The sequence below is a fragment of the Vigna radiata genome, chromosome 6, assembly GCF_000741045.1.
Source record: "Vigna radiata var. radiata cultivar VC1973A chromosome 6, Vradiata_ver6, whole genome shotgun sequence".
NCBI lineage: Eukaryota > Viridiplantae > Streptophyta > Magnoliopsida > Fabales > Fabaceae > Vigna > Vigna radiata.
This window is the reverse complement of record NC_028356.1, coordinates 10,384,435-10,404,381: the sequence shown is the minus strand read 5'-3', so window position 1 is coordinate 10,404,381 and position 19,947 is coordinate 10,384,435. Positions and strand designations below refer to the sequence as shown.

Below are 19,947 nucleotides of genomic sequence, written 5' to 3'. Positions count from 1 at the left end.
TAGCAAAGCTTCATTACATAAATAACACAAAGCAATGAGTGGAATGATGGAACTGACAAGGGAACATAATGGAAATTACTGCACCATCATTAAGCAGAAGTGATTTCATATGATAGAAAAAGCAAAGTAACAGGGAAATGTGAAGCTGTACCACTTAACATTCTCATACACGCCATAGACTAATGATGACATTTGAAGTAGCAAGATCCATCCCATCACTCAGTTTCTTATTCCCCAGTTAACTGAAATAAAGAAAAGATTCAATCAATTGGCAGAAAGAAGAACCATACTAATCTCGGTTAGGTGGTACAACATGTAGAGCTTCTTGAGATAGTGAAGACTTCAGAAAAAATGTGAACTGATTCTCTATGTAACAAATTAAAAAATTGTGCATACCATGGACATGTAACCAAAGGAATTGCATGCACATTCTAAGCAATGGCAACAAAAGATTCTAATACAAAATGAAATGCTTTGCAAAATAGTAATATCAATATCTAGGTCTACAGAACCATTAAGCCAAGAAGATTGTATCTACCCTTGAATAATATGCTGATAGTTCACTCATTTGAGGATTTATGGCATCACCACATGCCAAAAATATGAAAGGGTCTTCGTCCTTTTCATAAATTTTTCATTTTTCAAAGTGTAAACATGTACAAACTACAAAGAGAAATAAGTAGGAGGAAAGTCTAAAATCATTTGAATACAAGATTCAATACCATATCACATAAAGATTCTAAAAATTAGTACACAAAAAAACACTTGAAAATACCTCTATGTACTTCCATAATAATTTACCTTTCCAATAGTTCAGCATTGTGACTTGCAGATAAAGATCATCCTACAGAATAGCAAAATTATCCTAGTTATTTGAGTAACTTAATCATTCTACTCATCATCTTCGTCACTGTCTTCATAGTCAAAATCTGACTCATCATCACTCCTTGGTTGTGTTAGTGAATCCATGTCAAATGATGATTCCATTTCCATTTCCATTTCTTCCATGTCAATAGTGTCATAGTCCATTCGTTGCTCAAATTTCTCATTAGAACAATTAAGCATCCATGACAAAGAACACTTTAACCCTTTCTTGGCAACCCTCACATGCCTAGGCTTTATAGTTGACTCCAAAGCATATGTGAAGAATGCAGGGAATGTAACCAAATCTTCCAAAGGCCTTTTCATCTTCATTTGGAAGTAATCAAAGCTAAGTTTCATAATGTCAATGTTTAACGCAAGTAATTGAGGACATGCAACAATCATCTTCCTTATCTGAGGCAATGAAAAGCCACAATCCTTAAGAAAATCAACATGCTTCAGCATAGGTCCCTTAATGAGGCTAACTACCTGTGGCATCTTCTCAACAACTCGGGCAAATTCCTCTGTATCCAATTCAAGCACCGAATTGAGTATAATTCTCTGATTGAAAAGCTTTGAATTTAAATCAGTTCCAATGATGTCAGGATACTGAGCAATTATAGAAGGAAGTGATGTTCGTCTAACACTAAAATCTTCAAGGGATTTAACGTTTGGTTTCACCTTCTCATCCAGCCCAAACCCAAGAATATAAGGTCGTTGCTCTATTAATCTGGCAATGGCTAACCTTCGAATCCCCAAACTTTCCAGATATTCCACAAAAGGCTTAATGATTCTACCAACACGCATACCCAAAATCTCTGGATATTTAGTTAAGACACCTCCAATTTGTCTTCTTCCTACACCAATTCCAATCAAATAAGCAACCGATGTGCTCATGGTTCCCTCAAGTTTGAAGCCAAGCACTTCAGGGTATCTCTCAAGAACACGAGGAATATCCTCAGTCTTGATATCCATCCCCTTAAGATAATTAACCACCGGCATAAGATCCACAACAACACTAGCATGGAGAACTTGTGGGTATCTCTGCAAGAACAACGTAATGGAGGATTTCCTCACTCCCAATTTACCAAGATAGTCAAGCACAGGAATCATGTTCTTCTTGACGCTGCAGCCAAGAACAAGTGGATAATTGTTGATGTCTTCAATTGTAAGCCCCAAACTATGAAGAAAATCTATGCGCTCCCTCATAACATCAACAGTCACAGGAAGTTCAAGACCATCAAGCTCATCAGGAACAATGCCAATTGTCTTCAAGAACTCATAAACCTTTAACCTTAGTGCAGCCTTCTCTTTCTTCATTTCTGATAAACTAGGACGGCTATATATCGATGAGGAACCTCCCTGTCGGCGATTCATTCTACCCGACTCCGATTCCGGCGACGGCGAATACACCGAACCAGAACTAAATGCCCTATCAGCAACAGAATACTGAAGTTTCGTAATCAACTCCATTCTTCTAATGCAATCTCGTGATAACCGTAGAGCTAGGGTAGCACTCAGCTTACAATGACCAAATGTTAGAATAGGCATTTCCGATTGGCCAATCAAAAAACTGGGTTTTGCTATGCTACCAGAAAAGTTTATTACTTTCATACTTTCAAGGTCTAATCACTACCGTTGGATTGAATCTGCAGAAAGAAAAAAGAAGGAATCACTCAGTTGATTGAGCAATTGTTGAACATAATTGAAACGGGAACAAAATTACAAACTTTAACAAACGAGAAAGATGAATACCAAAACCAAAAGAACCCCAGAAGTTCAATGTTTGGGGTATAACCTTTGAAGCCTTTAAAGAATTCTACCGCATAAACACCCAAAAAAATGGAGAAAAAATCATGAAGCTTTTCATGCTTAATTAAAGAAGTTGTAACAATATTAATGTGAGGGATAGGGTGGAAGAGATTGAGAGATAGAGATGAACTTACAGTGATTGGGAAGTGACGAGGCTTTGCAGAAGTTTCAGTTGGAACTGAGGGAGCAAGAAAGGATAACAATAACTACATAGGATCTATCGGCTGCGCTCGTTTGGTCTGAAGAATGTATCATGTTTTTATTTCGTTATTTTTATTAAAATTTAGAACAAACTTTTAATTCTTTCATTTTTTTTTTCATTACTATTAATATATATTTGTTTCCTTATAAAAAATTAAAATTCAATTTTAATCATTTAAAAAATTGTCTTCTTCTTCGTTGATATTATTTTAAAATGTTTATTTATTTTCTAAAATAAATTATTGCGTACATCAATTAAGTATTCACATTGCTATACCTGCGATTTCTTAATTATCTTGCCTTATGTTAGTTTTAATTTTATATTCGTTTACATAATATAAAGAATCAAATGTATTAAAGGTTTACTGTTTAGCATGGTGTTTAGATAGATAATTGTAATAGAATAATTTATTTTTAATATAATTTTTGAAATATTGTATGTTGTTTGGATAAAGAATTTTAAATTTTATAATTATATAAAAGTAATTAGATTATTTAAATTAGATAGTTTTAAATTGTATTTAAAAGATACTAAATTGAAAATTTTCATATTTTTAAATTCATGTATTTTTTTTTTTCATATTCTCTTCTCAATTTGATTTTGATTAATAAAAGTCGCGGATGCATAGACAATTAACCAAACAGGACAGAGCAACAGTGCTATCATGAACAATGAAATTTCATAAACTACAAGCAGCAATTAAACACATGAAAACAAAAAAAAATAAATAAATAAATAAATAAAAATAATTGAACAACAACTTGCGTACTTGAGTTGAAGAGAAGGACGGAAGAGCGCGAGCAATGGCCGAGAGCGAGATAGTGAATAAGGGTGCTAGGCGGTAATGGGAGTTATCGCTGCAGCAACTAGGAGAGTGGTCGTGAATGGGGGTTAGGGTTTTGAGAGGGAAAAGGTATGGCGGGTAGTGGTGGGTAGTGGTGGTGGTCTGAGATCGCAGTGGTGGCGACAGCGAGATTGGGTAGCGGTGGTTAAGGGTGGTGGTTGGGAGTGAGGAGTTGCAGTGGTGGGGAGTTGATTGTGAGTGAGTGGTGTGAAAGAGAGCGGAAGAGTTGGGCAGAGAAGAGAGTGGATAGGGGGCGCCAGGGTTTGGCTTAGGAACTGCAAGTTCAACTTTTTCAAAAATTTCTACATTCTTTTTAATTTTTTTTAAAAAATTTGTCTTTTATTTATTTTAATAATTCTTTAATTTAATTTAAGAATCTAATATTATTTAATATTTTTTCATATTTTAATAATTATTAAAATATAGTTTATATTATTATAATAATTATATTAATAAAATTAAAATTAAAAAAATTAAAATAAAAGTAATAAAAATAAAAATAATTATATAAAATCTGAGTTAATATAATAAAATATATTAAATATATTACATCAACCAATTGAATTTCGAAATTTTTAAATTTTTTAATTATTATTATTTTTATTTTTATTTTTTTAATATTAGTACTATAATTATATAAATTATATTTTAATAGTTATTTAAAATAAAATATATTAGAAATATTAAATCTTTAAATTAAATTAAATAATTAATAAAGTAAAAATAAAATAAAAAAATTTAAAACATTTCTATCGTAAATGAAAATTCGATAACTACAAGTGTTTTTATTAATAGAAATCAAATTTATTATTATTTTTTTAACATTATTAATTCTTGTTATTATCGAAAAAGAAAATAGAAAGTTTAAAGTGATGTGGAAAGGTTGATTGTTGATATGCAAATAAAATTAGATGATTGAGAAGGAGATATAAAGAAGTAAAATAGAACATATAAGACTAAGTCTATACTCCTTGTGAGAATGAGTTGTATTTCCAGAAAAAGGTAAATCAAAATTATAGGTTATGTGAATCAGGTAAATGATTAGCAACTAAAGTTAATTGGCATAATATTATTTAATTCATTATTTTTATATGAGTGTCAGCTATCATATTTAATGACATTTTACATACGTTCATAATTACATTTAAGTTTAATTAGTCTTTTGATTCTAATTTTGGTTAAAACTTTTCAAGTTAGTTTTTATTTTTGTTTTTGTTTTTGTTTTAATTGAATTCCAACTTTTAAAACCTTATTCAGTTAAGTTATTATCATAAGTATTAGAAACATGTTACATATTAGTTTGTAGTACTTTTTTTAAAAAAAAAGTTTACGTGTAAGATTTGTGGCATGTCATGTGGTATTCAATTAAATTTTTATATATTTTTTTATTTAATTTAATTATATATTTTTTTCAAAAATTAAGTAATGTTATATTTTTTAAATTGAGACTAAATTTATTATTTATATAAATGTTATAGTAATATTTTTATTAAAACTGGACCCTCATACCATAGGATACTCATGTCATATTTTATTTAATCAAATTTGGATTGAATCACTTTTTAGATTTTGAAAAGAGTTGATCTGGGTCGAACATTCAATTAACTAATTTTTATAAATTTTATTTTTAATAATAAAACAATCAAGCTTTATTTATAAGAAACTGCTTTTATTCTTACCCATTTCCTATGGTTCTTTTACACCTTTTCTTACAACATATAGTGTGAAACCATTTTCCAAACTAGCAAACTAACTCTGAATCTCATAGCTGGTTAAATTAAAAAATCACTTGAATTTGTTCTAAGCAAATGTATTTCAACATTTTTAAAAAATATAATTTTATCTAAAAAGCTAATATCTCTTCACGTACTCATCTAGAGGGTCAAATTCTTGATAAAGCTATAACACCAGCTGTGGTATATTCCTGTTGCCCATAGACATTGAAGTCCTATTTTAAAGATTGTCAACTTTTTATTTATAAAATTTTATATTAGTTTCTTGCCAACTATTCAAAGTTTAACTTTTAACATATATAATATTAACATTTCATTCTTCAATCAACATGATTTTATTATTTTATTCAACTTTAAAAATATTTTCATTTTTTTCTAAATAATCGTAGAACAGCTTCCACTTTTATTGCTTCATTTCTTTCTACTGTTTTTTTAGTAGGATTTAGTACATGTGATTAAAGCTATGTTCCAACATTTATGATAAGGTAAATTATAGGATAAGGTCTTTGTCTTAAGAAAAAATACTAATTAAAATATTATTTGTACATGTTATATGTGCAAGTTATCTCGTGCTTTTCATATATATATATATATATATATATATATATATATATATATATATATATATATATATATATATATATATATATATATATATATAAAAGTCGTTTCTAGTATGACATATATAACGTTTTATAGTGAGCACTCATATTATTTTGCTTAATTTAGATATTTTAAAACTGTTAATTTTTGTCCTAAGTCTGAAAACAAGATTAATTATAGCATAATATTCTAAACACTAATTTAATAATATTTTTATTAATTAAATTGTTAAATTTTAGTAAAGATTATTATCGATAATTTATTAGTAGTATGCAAAGAAATACCTTTCTATTTATTTCAATAATTGTTAGTCTTAATGTTGGTTTTTAAAATTTTGGTCTTAGAAATATATATATATATATATATATATATATATATATATATATATATATATTAAAAGTTATAAAAATTATTATAATGGTTGAATTTTAATTCAATAAATAAAATTAGAGCTGTCAAAACGGATAATCCAACTCGATCCGACCTAGCCCACAACGGGTTGGTTACTTAGTGAGTCAACCCAACCTGCCTCATTTGTTAGAAAGCTAAAAAAATCCGAACCCGGCTCGACTCACCATGGGTTGGTAGGTAAACAAGTTGACTCACTAGCCCATCTAATTACAATTTTTTAAAAATAAAAAAAAAGTTAATTCAAATTTAAACAAATTTCACTCCCAAAAAATGATGTTAAACTGAAGACAATTCAAAATAATAATAAAAAGTACAATATAATCCAAATGTTATCCAAAAACAAACACAAAAAACATCCAAAAAATTGTTCCTTGAAGAATTTCAGTGAAGAAGTGAGAGTGACAGCACCGTAAATGAGAGCAAGTTTCGTGAGAGTGATTTGTGAAAGCAGTAATTACTTTTTTGATATACACTGAGTGAAGAGAGTATTTTATTTTTTAGGATTTCATAAATAAAATAATAAATTAAAAAAATAAAATTAGGTATGTGGGTTGGCGAACCAACCCGGCCCATCACGGGTCAACCCGTATGAGCCGGGTTGAAATCTGACCCGTATAAAAAAAATTTAAGTTTCTCAAACACAACCCGACCTGAACTCGTGTGAACCGGATTGACTTGCGAGTTGTGATCCATTTTGATGACTCTAAATAAAATATCGTAATAAATATCTTAATACACAAAATCATTAGCATGTGTTTTCAGCTATTCTAGCAATATAATGCCACTCAAACTAAAAAAATCACACATTAGAACGGAGAGACATATTAGACATATTTACACAGTTTAAAATGTTGTATACTTTGAAGTTTATTTCAAAGTTGAATGAAATAGTTAATACTAACAAGTTGAGTGTTTTTCATTATTAGATATGTTACTATTTCTATCCGAAGAGAATCAATCTGAACATTTATTGAAAATGAAAAAAAAAAGAGAGAGAGAAAAGAAATGAAAAGCATAAATAGCTTTACTCTTTATTGAGCCATCCATCCACCTTAGACCCGTAAAAGTAACATTATATATATAATACATAAAATAACGAACTTGTCGATGAAAACAAAATCTTCAATACAATACACTGCTCTGTCAGGAGCAGAAAGTAACAAGAACATAGTTCAAAGATAATCTCTATCCTAAAAGGAACTGCTGTTCTAAAAGAAAAAAAGAAAGCAAAAAAAAAAAATCTAGATTATTATAATAAATTGTTTATACCATAAAGAACATAAAAAATATAAAAAATAAAGATAATAATTATAATATAATATTTTTTTTTCTTGAATGAAGAGAGGTGAAAAGGTAATAGAAAGAAGACGTGGGTGTTAGTGGACGTTGTCGTTTTGTGATGCTACGACAAGTCCTTCAATCCAAAATCTTGAAACGCCTCTTCCACTTGTTCACACTACTGCTGTTAAGTAACTCTCGTTTCCTTAATCACCAAGACAACTACTTGAAACGCCTCTTCCACGTGTCGTCATCTGGTTCGGTACTTCTTTTCCCACCAACTCCCATTTCCGGTTTTACCCTCACTCGCCACCCTCACGCCTTCGACATCTACGTTGTATTCAGCGCATATACGAGGAATTTATATTCACACACGATAATATGTAAGAAAAATAACTCACCCATCATCCACCTTCACTTTCCGAGCAACTTCCTTTACCTTTGACGACGACGGAAAACTCAAAAAAGCTCCTAAATTCCCCAGAATCCCTACGATTCCTACTTCATTTTCACCTTATTTATCTCCAAGTTTTCTCCTTTCTCCTCTTTTTCTCTCTCTTTGCCTTCCCGGTGTTGTCAAAACTTGCTTCACCCTCATGGGTGCAGTTGTCGAGTGTTACCCGCCGCCGCGTACGGCGGTGCTGTCTCTCAATACGCTGCCGCTGGGCTTCCGTTTCCGTCCCACCGATGAAGAGCTTATTGATTACTACCTGCGCTCCAAGATCAACGGAAACGGGGACGATGTCTGGGTTATCCGTGAGATTGATGTCTGCAAATGGGAGCCTTGGGATTTGCCTGGTATTTTCTTTTCCTTATTCTATCTGGAAATTTTAGTTGGTGTTTTTGTGTAATTGGGAAAGTTTTAGTTTTTTTGCTTTACTGATATTTTTGTACTGTTGATGGGTTAGTTCTTTTTTTTTTTTATGATGCTTCTTTTGAACTAAAATTAAGTGCAGCTTTTGTTTTTCTGTAATCATAATCAGCATTTTATCTTGTTGATTAGAGGAGGGTATTTCTATGGTAGTGTATTTAAGTTTGGTTCTTATTTTGAGGAAGAAAGGTAGTTTTGAATTGTTGGATATGGAATTAATGGTAAACATTGATGTGGAAAGTGGCTATGCTGTTTGATTTGCTTATATTGTTCGTGCTTGTTGGGTTTTGTTGGGGTGGGGTTTGTTTGATGTAGATTTGTCAGTGGTACGGAACAAGGATCCAGAGTGGTTCTTCTTCTGTCCGCAGGATCGGAAGTATCCCAATGGGCACAGGTTGAACCGAGCTACGAACCATGGGTATTGGAAAGCAACAGGGAAGGATCGAAAGATTAAGTCTGGTTCTGCTTTGATCGGAATGAAGAAGACTCTTGTTTTCTATACTGGTCGTGCACCGAAGGGGAAGAGGACCAATTGGGTTATGCATGAGTACAGGCCTACCCTGAAGGAGCTCGATGGTACCAATCCTGGACAGGTCTACTCTTATCTCTTACTTTTGTTGTTTGGTATTTTTGCTTTTTCATCTTTGTTACAATGGTGTTTTGACATTAAATTGTTTATAAGTTTTAATAGCTCTATTGTTTTTTCCCTCAGTAGGTGTTTAAGATCTAAAGCTGGCTTTTATCCCTCAATGTTTGATGATTTATTTTCGTTCCTTCTTCGTCTGGGTTAAGGGTTGGTTACATGTTTGTAACAATTGATTAAAGCAAAGTCGATTGTTTGATTTTTTTTTTTTTTAATGTTTGTGTCTTGTATCGTTTTCCTTTCAAAAATTTTCAAGTTTGAGGGGGCTCTGCTTTTCCTTCTTATGTGGTAAAACTCTCAGGGTTTAATGTAGTGAGAAGTTTTTGTTTGCTGACTGAGTTAATTTTATATATATATATATATATATATATATTACCTAGTGTGTTTCTCTTTGAATTTCTTCTCCACCTAGTTATTTTGATTCTAAACGATCTTCTTGTTCTCTTATATTGCATCTTTAAATGTACTATTACACATTTTCGTTATGTCTGATCCAAGTGGTTGTAACCCTGATAAGGTTGTACCTACAGATCAGTATATATTATTTAGCATAAAGCTTCTGCAATTTATGTCTATCTAACAGTATCCATGAGATATGTTGCTGACTTTTTAATCCGGTTGATTTGATTAATCACAGAATCCATATGTCCTTTGTCGGTTATTTAAGAAACATGATGAGAGTCTTGAAGGTTCAAATGGTGAGGATGTGGAGCGGACTGCTTCAACCCCTATGACTGCCAATCACTCTCCAGATGAAATACAATCTGATTCATCTCTGGATCCAGCATCTTCCTCACAGATCACTGAGGGTGAAAAGCCGCTGACAGTTATCCATGAGAACTCTGAGGAAGCAATATCCAACATTATAACTGCAGTTGACTCCCATAGTGATGGATGTGATGCTCCTGCTGCACAAAATCAAATTGTAAAACCAGCTGCTGAGGTTAGATTGGCTGCTATAGTTTTCATCTATTGTTTCTTCCTTTCCCTTGATTTCACCCTCTCCCCAGTTTTGTTTCAAAACATTGAATTTGTTGGTTTACTAACTATATGCAGCAGGATCAGCCATTTAACTTTGAGGATTTTTATGACCCAACAAACCAGCAATTAGATGACAAATTATTCTCCCCAGTCCATGCTCATTTCCCACCGGAAATTTACTATCAATCAGAACTTCAGTATGGTACAAATAACAATATGTCCGACTTTTTTGACTCGGTTAACTGGGACGCCATCTCCTATGATACTAGCAGTCTAGAGCTAGGCTCATCCTTCCTCAATGTCAGGGACAATGGATCTGGCAGTGACTCAGATGTGGAAATGACCAATATGACGGTGAGTAATAGCTGCAATCAAAATTACTTGTATTAGTTCTTAAACACCCAATGGCAGCTCTAACCCATTATTGTATAAGATGCGATCAAATTACAAGTTTGGTTATATCACTCTACTGAGTTTATATAGCATGATTTGCAACGTTCCCCTTGTCTAATGTCAGTTTTATTTGCTGCTGCAGAATCTGCAGGCATTACATGGTTATCCTAAGGAGGCAGTTGAGCAGAAGAGTAATGTAGGATTATTTCAGAACACTCCTCAGATGGCTTTCTCAAACGATGGTTGTATGGGTCAGGTAGATGATCCGATCAAGAATAGTGGGCAACTAAGAGACTTTGATACGTTTGTTAATGGTGATACTGGAATCAGAATAAGGACTCGTCCAGGACGAAACGAACAGCCAAATATGAATGGAATGGTACAATCACAAGGCATTGCACCAAGGAGAATACGATTACTTGTCGACCGACAGTTTGCTTCCGAGAAGGCGCCGAAAGATGGAAGTTGTGCTTCAGTCCCAGAAGACCATAATTCAAAAACCACCATTTCTAGGGTAAACAGTTTCTTCATTTAACTTTTATATGTAACTTAGTTATGACTACATGTATTGAGACTTTTGTGTTCCTCTTTTTTCAGGAGTGGAATGCTTCGGAAAACCATGCTACCGATGATAGTTCCGGCAGCTGTAACGATGTCGATGAAGCCGAGAAGGAATCTCCCGAGTCATCTGACTTGAGAAAGATTACTCGGCAGCATATTGCAACTGCAGAATCCTTGATCTCAAAAGAGAGCAGAAGGGGCCATCACACTTCAAAGGTTTTGTCTAACCGTGGGATGTGGTCTTATGTTCTTGCAGTTTCTGCAACTGTGTTGGTTTCAGTAACAGTGATTGTTAATATATGGGCGTATGTGAGATCTTAAACAGCTTACAAGTAGTAGTTCTTCATTACTTTTGTGCGGAATTTGCCTCCATCGCTTTTTTGGCCAGTTAAGGAGGTCTGTAGGATTGACTTTTCAGAGACTTGTTGATAAGAATGTAAAATATGTATGTAATGAAGTAGTCATTGCAGAGTATGGTAACATAGCTGTCTGGTTTGATAGACACATGTTGCTGCAGTTAGATTCACAGTTTAACTGCTTCCATTTTTGTTGAGGTTAAGGTTAGTTTTCTCACTTGGTTTTGTTAGTAGTAATAGCACGCCATGAGGTTTTCTTGTATCTCTTTTTTGCAATGTTAACTTCGGGAGGAGGGTTCTGAGTCAGTTTTTCTTAAACTACCCACCATTTTAATCCATAAATTAAGTGTTAAAGATATATCATTTAAATGTAATTTAAAAAAATATAAATTATTTATAATTATGTTTAAATTTTGGTTAAAATTTAAATGTTGTATTTTCTATGGCTATATCATTTGTACAAATATCTAAAAACATTTAGGTTTAAACCTCTTTTTGGTCCCTAAGTTATGAGCGGATGTTCAGTTTAGTTTTTGCTTTTAAAAATGTAAACTTTTGGTTCCTAAGTTATAAAAAATGTATTAAATGAATCATTTTTTGATGTTCATGGTCAAAGTACAAAGAGCAATCTAAAGTGCTGTTATTAGGTTTAATAGGTTCGGAGGTCCCTATATTTGGGTTTGTTTCAATTGAGTCCTCTAATTTTGAAAGTGATCAATTAGGTCCCTAATTTTGTCAATTTGAAGGTGAAATCCCTAAATTGATCCTTTTATAATCCACCTATGCACTTGAAACGATGCCACCTGGAAGCGTCAACGTGCCACATGTTCAAAAACTTCACGGTGTTAACTGCATTTAACAGAAAGACTTTTATTGATTCAAATTCACAAAATTAGGGACCTAATTGATAACTTCAAAAATTGAAGGACCTAATTGAAACAAACCTCCAAATATAAGGACCTCCGAACCTATTAAACCCTGTTATTATTAAGAAACAAATCAAAGCAATCTAAAGATGTAACAGTTGTTAAGAAACAACCAAAAACAGTATTTCAAGTCAAAAAAGGACTCATTTGATACATTTTTTATAACTTAGGGACCAAAATTTACATTTTTAAAAAAGAGACTAAACTGAACATCCACTTATAACTTAGGGACCAAAATGAGATTTAAACCAAACATTTATATTATAATATGATTTATGCAACTAATTAGTTTGATCAGAATTTAAATTCAATTAAAGATAAACAAGCTTATCTTTATATGATTATTTGTTAAAATCAAATCCTTGGTAGAACAAGAACACAAATATTTTACTCTCAAATTAGTTGTTGCAAGAACTTTACAATTTTACTTAAAAGGTATCTTGTTAATTATTTCACTTTCATTCCTTTAAATTGAAAATCTTGAAGTCAACAATCTAAGTAAAAAAAATCTCATAACTCATTTATTTTAAATTTAAAAAAATATTCAAATATTTATTTTTCACGTAATTGTGTATCTAATATATTTTTTTTCACGTAATTATGTATCTAATACATTAATTTACAGCAATATTACTAAAAATTCACTCATTACACCTTTTTTGTTTTTCATTTTCCAATTCCATATTAAAAATTCACGTAATCATTACACCTAATGTATATTTCCTACTAATAAAAGTGATCAGTAATTATTTCAGAATTATTGTAAATCCAACTTACCCTAATTCCTAAACTTTAAATTTTAACTCCAACATCTTATAAATCCTAAACTTTAAACTTTAAATCTAATATATAAAAAGACATTATCAAATATAATACCGGAAAACAGTTAATATAAGTACTTAGAGTAATAAGATTGTCATCCTACAAAAGGCTAGAAATTAAAACTTGAATATAATAAAATATTTCAAAATGAAACTAGATTAATTGAGAGGTCCTAAGGAAACTAAGCATCATCGTCATCTCCTTCTAAGGCATGCTCCAAAAGGACCTCATCTACTTTTGTTCACATCCAAGTGGATGATCGTCGCAAAAGAAAACACACACAAATAAGGCACAAACACAAAGTAAGGGTGAGCTAATTATATAAAAAGCATACAAGTCAGCATTTAGTATTTAAAAGTAAACTTCATTCAAAACAGGTTAAAACATACATCCTAACATGTTGGAATCTAGACTTTACTCGTTTGGACATTAGAATGATAGTCGAGCTATGGCGGGTCATGCACTCGTGGTGGCTTAAAATACTTTGGCCATTAGGTCCCACCCTACCACACTCACGCGGTTAGCCTGTTCCGGGCCTTAAGGCATACTGGAAGCCTCCAAAACTAAGACCTCCTGCTACTCCTCATCACATGGTTCAATCCTCTCTACGTGAGAAGAAAGACCATTGGAGTTTTCAGGAAGACCCCAAGACTAAGCTCCTACTTTTACTTTAAACACTAAGAATCTAACCAAGAGATTCTACACTTGAAACTACTATAAGCAACCTTGAAATCATACTTCATTCTTTTTCAAATCACACACCTTTGAACTAAAATCAATCCACATGTTTAAACTCTAAAAGATCAAGTCATAAGTATTAAAGCATACTCCACAAACAAGATAACAATCACTTAATCAAACGCATAACAAAAGGCAAACAAGACAACTAGACTCTGCCCTTCTCGCACAGTGCATCGCATTACCCAGGTCACATAACGAGAGGCTAAACAGAGACCATCCCTGCATGGACTCGCCATGCGAAACAATTCTCATAGTGAGTCTGCATAATCTGCAGAACGCCCAATTCTGCAGATTATGCCCACTTACACCCCTTTTGCCAATTCTAGACTCCTTCCCCAATTTCTAAGACCCCTATTTCGTGATATAGACCTAATCAAACTTGATTAACTGATTTCAAACACTCCTTTGGTGATTCTAAAGTGATATCTTGCCAAGTTCATCATTAAATTTCCAGTTTCCACAACTTAAGGGCTCAAATCAAATTCTACCATTTTTAATATGTGTTGGTTAAGTTTTATGTGCCTAACAAGTCATAATATACTTACCTAAACTATCCAAACTGTCCTATTGTGCTCTAGACCTAAATGCGCAAAACCACTACCTTACTTCCTCTAACATAACCTAAAATGTTGCCCCCAACACTTGGTTTTCCAACTAGAATTGACTTTAACAGAATCTACATATGCAACTACTTCAATCACGAACCAATCCAACAAATCAAATTCATCAGAGACAGATTACAAGCATCCCATTTCAACATGCACCATTTCAATACTATAGTACATGTCACTTAAGCACAACAATCTAACATTTAAACCCAAAAACATGTTATTTCAGATATCAACACACATACATATTAAACAAATGATTTAAAACATATAATCAGCTCTCCTTACCTGTTAGTTGAACTGCCCTGCTCACAGTATCGCTTCCTCACAGTACCTCTCATAGCAAGGGCACAACCAAACTGTACAAACCATAAAAATGGTGATGAAAATAGCTCTTAGAGCTAGAATGGGCAGATGAAGTGGAAAGAAGGATACACTAAGCACATGCAATCAGTAGGACAACATGCCCTAGGTTCCAAACAATAAAGAAGAGAGGGAAAAACGACTTACCGGCCGAAATGAAGAAAGCAATCGGTTGAAATGGAGCTCTCTACGTCGAAAATGCTTAGACAACACCTAATAACAAATATAATGGTTTAGTGAAAGGATATTAAAGAAAGAAGGCCGATAGGGAAAAAAAAGGACTTTGAAGAGACACAAAGTATTCCTTAGATAATGGGATAACTTTGAGTTCAAAGTTTTTATATTATAAATTTGTTTTATTTCAATTTTAAGTAACTCCTCCCCCATTGACTGCTGTCATGTGTCCCTTTTTTGAGGTGTATTTACATTATAAGTTTGATTTTCAATTAGATTATTTGAAGTGATTTTGAAATATTATTTAATGTAATTTCAAATAAATTGTTACAGAAATAAATTCTAAGTTTCAAGCTTAAAGTTTGTATATATTGCCATTAATTTGTGTTCACTATTTTAATAGAAACATTTAAATATAAATCATGTTTCCTCGAATCAATTTGGTAAAAATAAACTTTTTGAAATCAACTCTTTCAATGCTCATTCATACAAACTAATTTTATGAGATTTTTTATTCAGCACTAATTTTATGAGTGATAATATTTTAAAACATGTTCAATCTTTTCATTTTATAATTGTATTAATAAATTAATACAATAATTAATCTGAATAAAAGGACAATAATAGGGTGATTCTAGAGTATTTCATCAATTGACTGTTGCATTAGAAAGAAGATAATTTAAAATGTCTATAAATTAAGGAGGAAAAGCCACATATATTTCGAAGATGATTTTATCTTTACGTGACATGTGTTGATCATTCAAAGAAATAAAAGCAACCCATAATATAGATATTTATTGAATCTTGGCGTCACACAGAACATTTTTGACAAAAAACAAGGAGATTAAAGAATTTTCAAATAACAAAGTCAACATATGTAATCATTATGTGAATATATTCACAAAATATTGATGAATTAAAAAGGTAGGAAGGTGAATATCACATACCCTTCCATTTATCGATCTCATGATTATGCAGAACGAAAACAAAACAGCGGGAGAATTGTAAATAAACACAAAGCTTCGTTTAGAAAGGTGGTGTCCTTCCAAGAAAACAAAATAAAATCCCCTCCACCAATACACTGAAACTAAAATGATATTGCAGAACACTAAAACAAAAAAGCAAAATTTCAAACGATTATTCAGGGAGGAGTCAAACCACAATACTCATTAGCAAGAAATTCGGTTGTCACCCGATTCCTACCCGCACTAGTCTCGAACTTTTCTCAGTACTTGTAGTTATCAACATGGAGGCTCTCTGCGGCGCCCTCAGCAAGCTTTGAATCACCCTTGTAGGTTCCAAGAGTTGCCTCTGAGTTAGCCTTGGCTCTTATCAATAAGGCTTCTTGAGCCTTCTTCACATTCTCTTCTTTTCCACCCCATGCCTTAAGGGTACTCTGTTGAAGTGCCCTTCCAAAAGAGAAAGAGAGTGTCCATGGCTTCTTCCCCTTAATCTGGTTGATGGCATTCAGGTTGAGGGTTGCCTCCTCCTCGCTCTGTCCACCAGACAAGAAAACTACAGCAGGAACTGCAGCAGGTACAGTTCGCTGCAGGGCTCTAACAGTGTGTTCAGCAACCACTTCAGGAGCAACCTTTGCAGATTTAGATCCAGGTGTCACCATGTTTGGCTTCAATAGAGTTCCCTCAAGAAGAACATGGTGATCATTCAAAGCCTTGTAGCATGCTGCAAGGACACGCTCGGTGACAGCGGCACACTTGTGAATGTCATGAGGCCCATCAACAAGGATCTCGGGTTCAACAATGGGAACCAACCCATTTTCCTGGCATATGACAGCATATCTGGCCAAGCCATAGGCATTCTCGTGGATGGAGAGCTCTGATGGCTCGTTGGGACCAATCTTTAGCACGGCACGCCATTTGGCAAATCGTGCACCTGCTTCATAGTATTTGGCACAACGCTGACCAAGGCCATCCAGACCCTGAGTGGTGGTTTCCCCATCGGTCCCGGCAAGCTCAACGGTGCCCTTGTCAACCTTGATACCAGGAAGCACACCAGCCTCCGTCAACAACTGAACAAAGGGCTTGCCTATATAAAATCCATTTACAACAAGGTTAGTAGTGTAACATATATGACACTATGATCCATCTTCATTCAAATGAAGACGATTCCACCAGTTAAAAAAGCATATTGGCTAACCAAAAAGGGAAAATGAAAAAAAAAATCATGAATTAAAGGTTTCGAAATAGAACAAAACTTAATGCAATTCCTTAGGTGTTTAAAGTTCAGTCTCCAACAAAAAATAGAATTTCTCAATAAGACAATAAAGATTTACATAATCACATGAATAACAAAAAGCACATATTGAATTGTTTCTAACTTTGCACTTATAAAACAAGTTCCCAACAAAAACGGTGGAATAATTGTGGCTGCGTCGACCACACTTGACCACAATTTTCTGCAAAGTCAATGACACCACAAAATTGACCACAATTTAGAACATTGATTGACGTAACACAGTTTATCTTGAAACTCAATGATGCAATTTTCATCACAAACTAAACAAATTAAGATCCTTGAAAATCGAGTACCTGAAGCTGTGCTCTGGTAGAGGGTTTCCTCAAAGAGGATGACTCCACTGAGGTATTGAAGAGCACCAGGAGCAGTGAAAAGAAGCTCCCTAAGAGCACGCCTGTTGGACTCAACGTTCTCTACATTGATGCTGGCCAAACGCTTACCAATCGTACCTGTCGACTCATCAGCAGCAAGAATACCCTTTCCAGGAGTGCCAATGTAGGCAGCATTTGCAATAAGCTCATCTGCAAACAAAATCATCAATCAACAGAACCACACAGATATCATTTCCAAACTTCACAAGAACAAAACAGCATCGACCATAGACAAATCCAAAACATGAACAAAATAAACAGGAAACAAGTTGAACTTCATCGTTTGAACAAAGATGTGCAGTAAAAACAGCAGGCAAGACAAAGAAACCTTAGACCATCAACAACGACGCATAATTCATAAACCACAACAAAATCCCTCGAAAGAGTACATATATAAACAGTCACACACGAACTTTCGATAAAAATTCAAATGAAAAACCAGATCTGAATCTCTCAGATCTAAATCCACGCAAACAAGTTCAAATTAATCGAAACAAATGCATAAAATAAACGGATCAATCGATAAACATATGAAACAGTTAGATCTAGACACAAACGACTGATATGAGAATAGATCGAAGTAAAAGAGAGTGAGAGATAGAGGAAGAGAAGTACCATGGTACTTGCCCTTGAAGTGAGACATGATCGAGGAGGAAGAAGACGATGAGGTAGTTGAACGGAGATAGCAAGGTAGGTGAGAGATTGGGGAAGAAGTGAACACGAGGAAAAGGGTTAAGAGGGGTTTAAATAGTGATGGTGATAATGATGTTGCGTTGAGGAGACGACAATAGCAAAAGAGACTAGGGTCTTAGGAAGCGCACACGCGAAGTTGGTGAGTGTGTGTTTTGTCTCTGTGGACTGCCGTTGGAATCAAGGATACCAAAATTGAATGGCGGTTTTGTTTTCTGTGGACTGACCAGCCCACATTGATTGGGCCCAACGCCGTGTGCAGCTCATCAATGCAAGCCCACCTGTCCAATCCTAATTTGAAGTACACCAACTATGTGAAATCTGCAGAGTCATGCAAAGTCTGCCTTCTTTACAATAAAGTTTTTCCTTTTCTTTTGTCTTAAATATCATTATTTTCATTTTCAAAATATAACCAAATCTTGACCATTTATTTTATTTAATAATTAGTAATATTTTTGTTCTAGAATATTCTAAATGACTTTTAGTACGGAATCAAAATATATTCCTTTTAACTAAAAAAAGTATTTTAAAATTATTAAATCTATAAGTAATACAATTAGCCATAAAAAACTTTTTAAAAGTGAAGCCAAAAAACTAACAAAAAGTCAAAGCATTAATTAAAAGAAGAAAAAACTTGGGTTCTTTTATTATGCATAATGTCACTTTATATAATGTGGGTACGAGAGTAAGAAATGTAAACAAAATATTTTGTTTATTTTTATTGAGATTTTGTTATCTTACCAACCCAACAACTAACATCTCGTTATTCAGTTAAGTTTTTTACTTTGACCTAAATGCTAACCATGGATATAAGTTCAATAGGATAAATATTAACACAAACTTGATATAATATAAGTTAGTAAACTCGAGGAAAAAACTTTGAGACAGAAAGAGACAACCTCATGAAGCAAATTTAAGGAGATGGTGTAGAATATCTTTTAGTGAACAAGCAACAAGCTTGGCAGGAGACAAGATCAACAAATATGCAAGTTCGACAAGAGACAAGTAGCAAGTTCGGCAAGAGACAAGTTCGATATAATAAATGTGAAGACAAAGCCAACTCATATACAACATAAGCTTGGTTCTATTTTGTGTATTATTTCATAAAGTACTTTTCAAAAAAAAATTCTTTTTGAAGAAACTATTCTAATCAAAACTGCATGCTTTCTATTTTGTGCATTATTTTGCAATTGTAGTTAACCATTTCTAGTGATATGTAGTGGTTTATAAGGGTATCCATGCATCGTTTTCATGTATGCTTTTGTAATTTTTCTACAAATTGTTGACCATAGTACATAAATAATTTATGAATTCATAAACCAAATTCAAATTGAAAATCAAACCAAGATTGGTTGTTTGAAGCCTATTTCATATATATATATATATATATATATATATATATATATATATATATATATATATATATATGGGGTTTGTTAACACGCGT

General features: G+C 33.1%; 3 protein-coding genes across 6 annotated transcripts; 1 reads left to right on the top strand and 2 right to left on the bottom strand.

Annotated features, from left to right (window-relative positions):
• Nucleotides 1-66: 66 nt before the first annotated feature.
• On the bottom strand, nucleotides 67-3,999 carry LOC106764934 (transcription termination factor MTERF4, chloroplastic). Of its 3 annotated transcripts, XM_022782089.1 has the most exons (4): nucleotides 2,808-2,971; nucleotides 2,617-2,680; nucleotides 802-2,510; nucleotides 67-242 (listed from the first exon to the last, which is right to left on the bottom strand). In XM_022782089.1, exon 3 carries the CDS (start codon nucleotides 2,473-2,475, stop codon nucleotides 892-894), a length of 1,584 nt encoding a protein of 527 aa, XP_022637810.1. In that variant the 5' UTR covers nucleotides 2,476-2,510; nucleotides 2,617-2,680; nucleotides 2,808-2,971; the 3' UTR covers nucleotides 67-242; nucleotides 802-891. The 3 variants fall into 3 exon arrangements, with proteins under 3 accessions (XP_022637810.1, XP_014504863.1, XP_014504864.1); XM_014649377.2 differs by lacking the exons at nucleotides 2,617-2,680; nucleotides 2,808-2,971 and adding an exon at nucleotides 3,645-3,999; XM_014649378.2 differs by lacking the exon at nucleotides 2,617-2,680.
• Nucleotides 4,000-8,034: 4,035 nt separating this feature from the next.
• LOC106765164 (protein NTM1-like 9) lies at nucleotides 8,035-11,851 on the top strand. Of its 2 annotated transcripts, none has more exons than XM_014649688.2 (6): nucleotides 8,035-8,542; nucleotides 8,931-9,208; nucleotides 9,896-10,201; nucleotides 10,318-10,593; nucleotides 10,775-11,146; nucleotides 11,230-11,851. In XM_014649688.2, exons 1-6 carry the CDS (start codon nucleotides 8,341-8,343, stop codon nucleotides 11,512-11,514), a joined length of 1,719 nt encoding a protein of 572 aa, XP_014505174.1. In that variant the 5' UTR covers nucleotides 8,035-8,340; the 3' UTR covers nucleotides 11,515-11,851. The 2 variants fall into 2 exon arrangements, with proteins under 2 accessions (XP_014505174.1, XP_014505173.1); XM_014649687.2 differs by having other exon boundaries at nucleotides 8,041-8,542; nucleotides 10,315-10,593.
• A 4,208-nt stretch (nucleotides 11,852-16,059) lies between these two features.
• Nucleotides 16,060-18,610, bottom strand: LOC106764932 (fructose-bisphosphate aldolase, cytoplasmic isozyme). Its single transcript, XM_014649375.2, has 3 exons — nucleotides 18,426-18,610; nucleotides 17,733-17,960; nucleotides 16,060-17,229 (listed from the first exon to the last, which is right to left on the bottom strand). Exons 1-3 carry the CDS (start codon nucleotides 18,451-18,453, stop codon nucleotides 16,409-16,411), a joined length of 1,077 nt encoding a protein of 358 aa, XP_014504861.1. The 5' UTR covers nucleotides 18,454-18,610; the 3' UTR covers nucleotides 16,060-16,408.
• Between the last annotated feature and the right edge of the window lie 1,337 nt (nucleotides 18,611-19,947).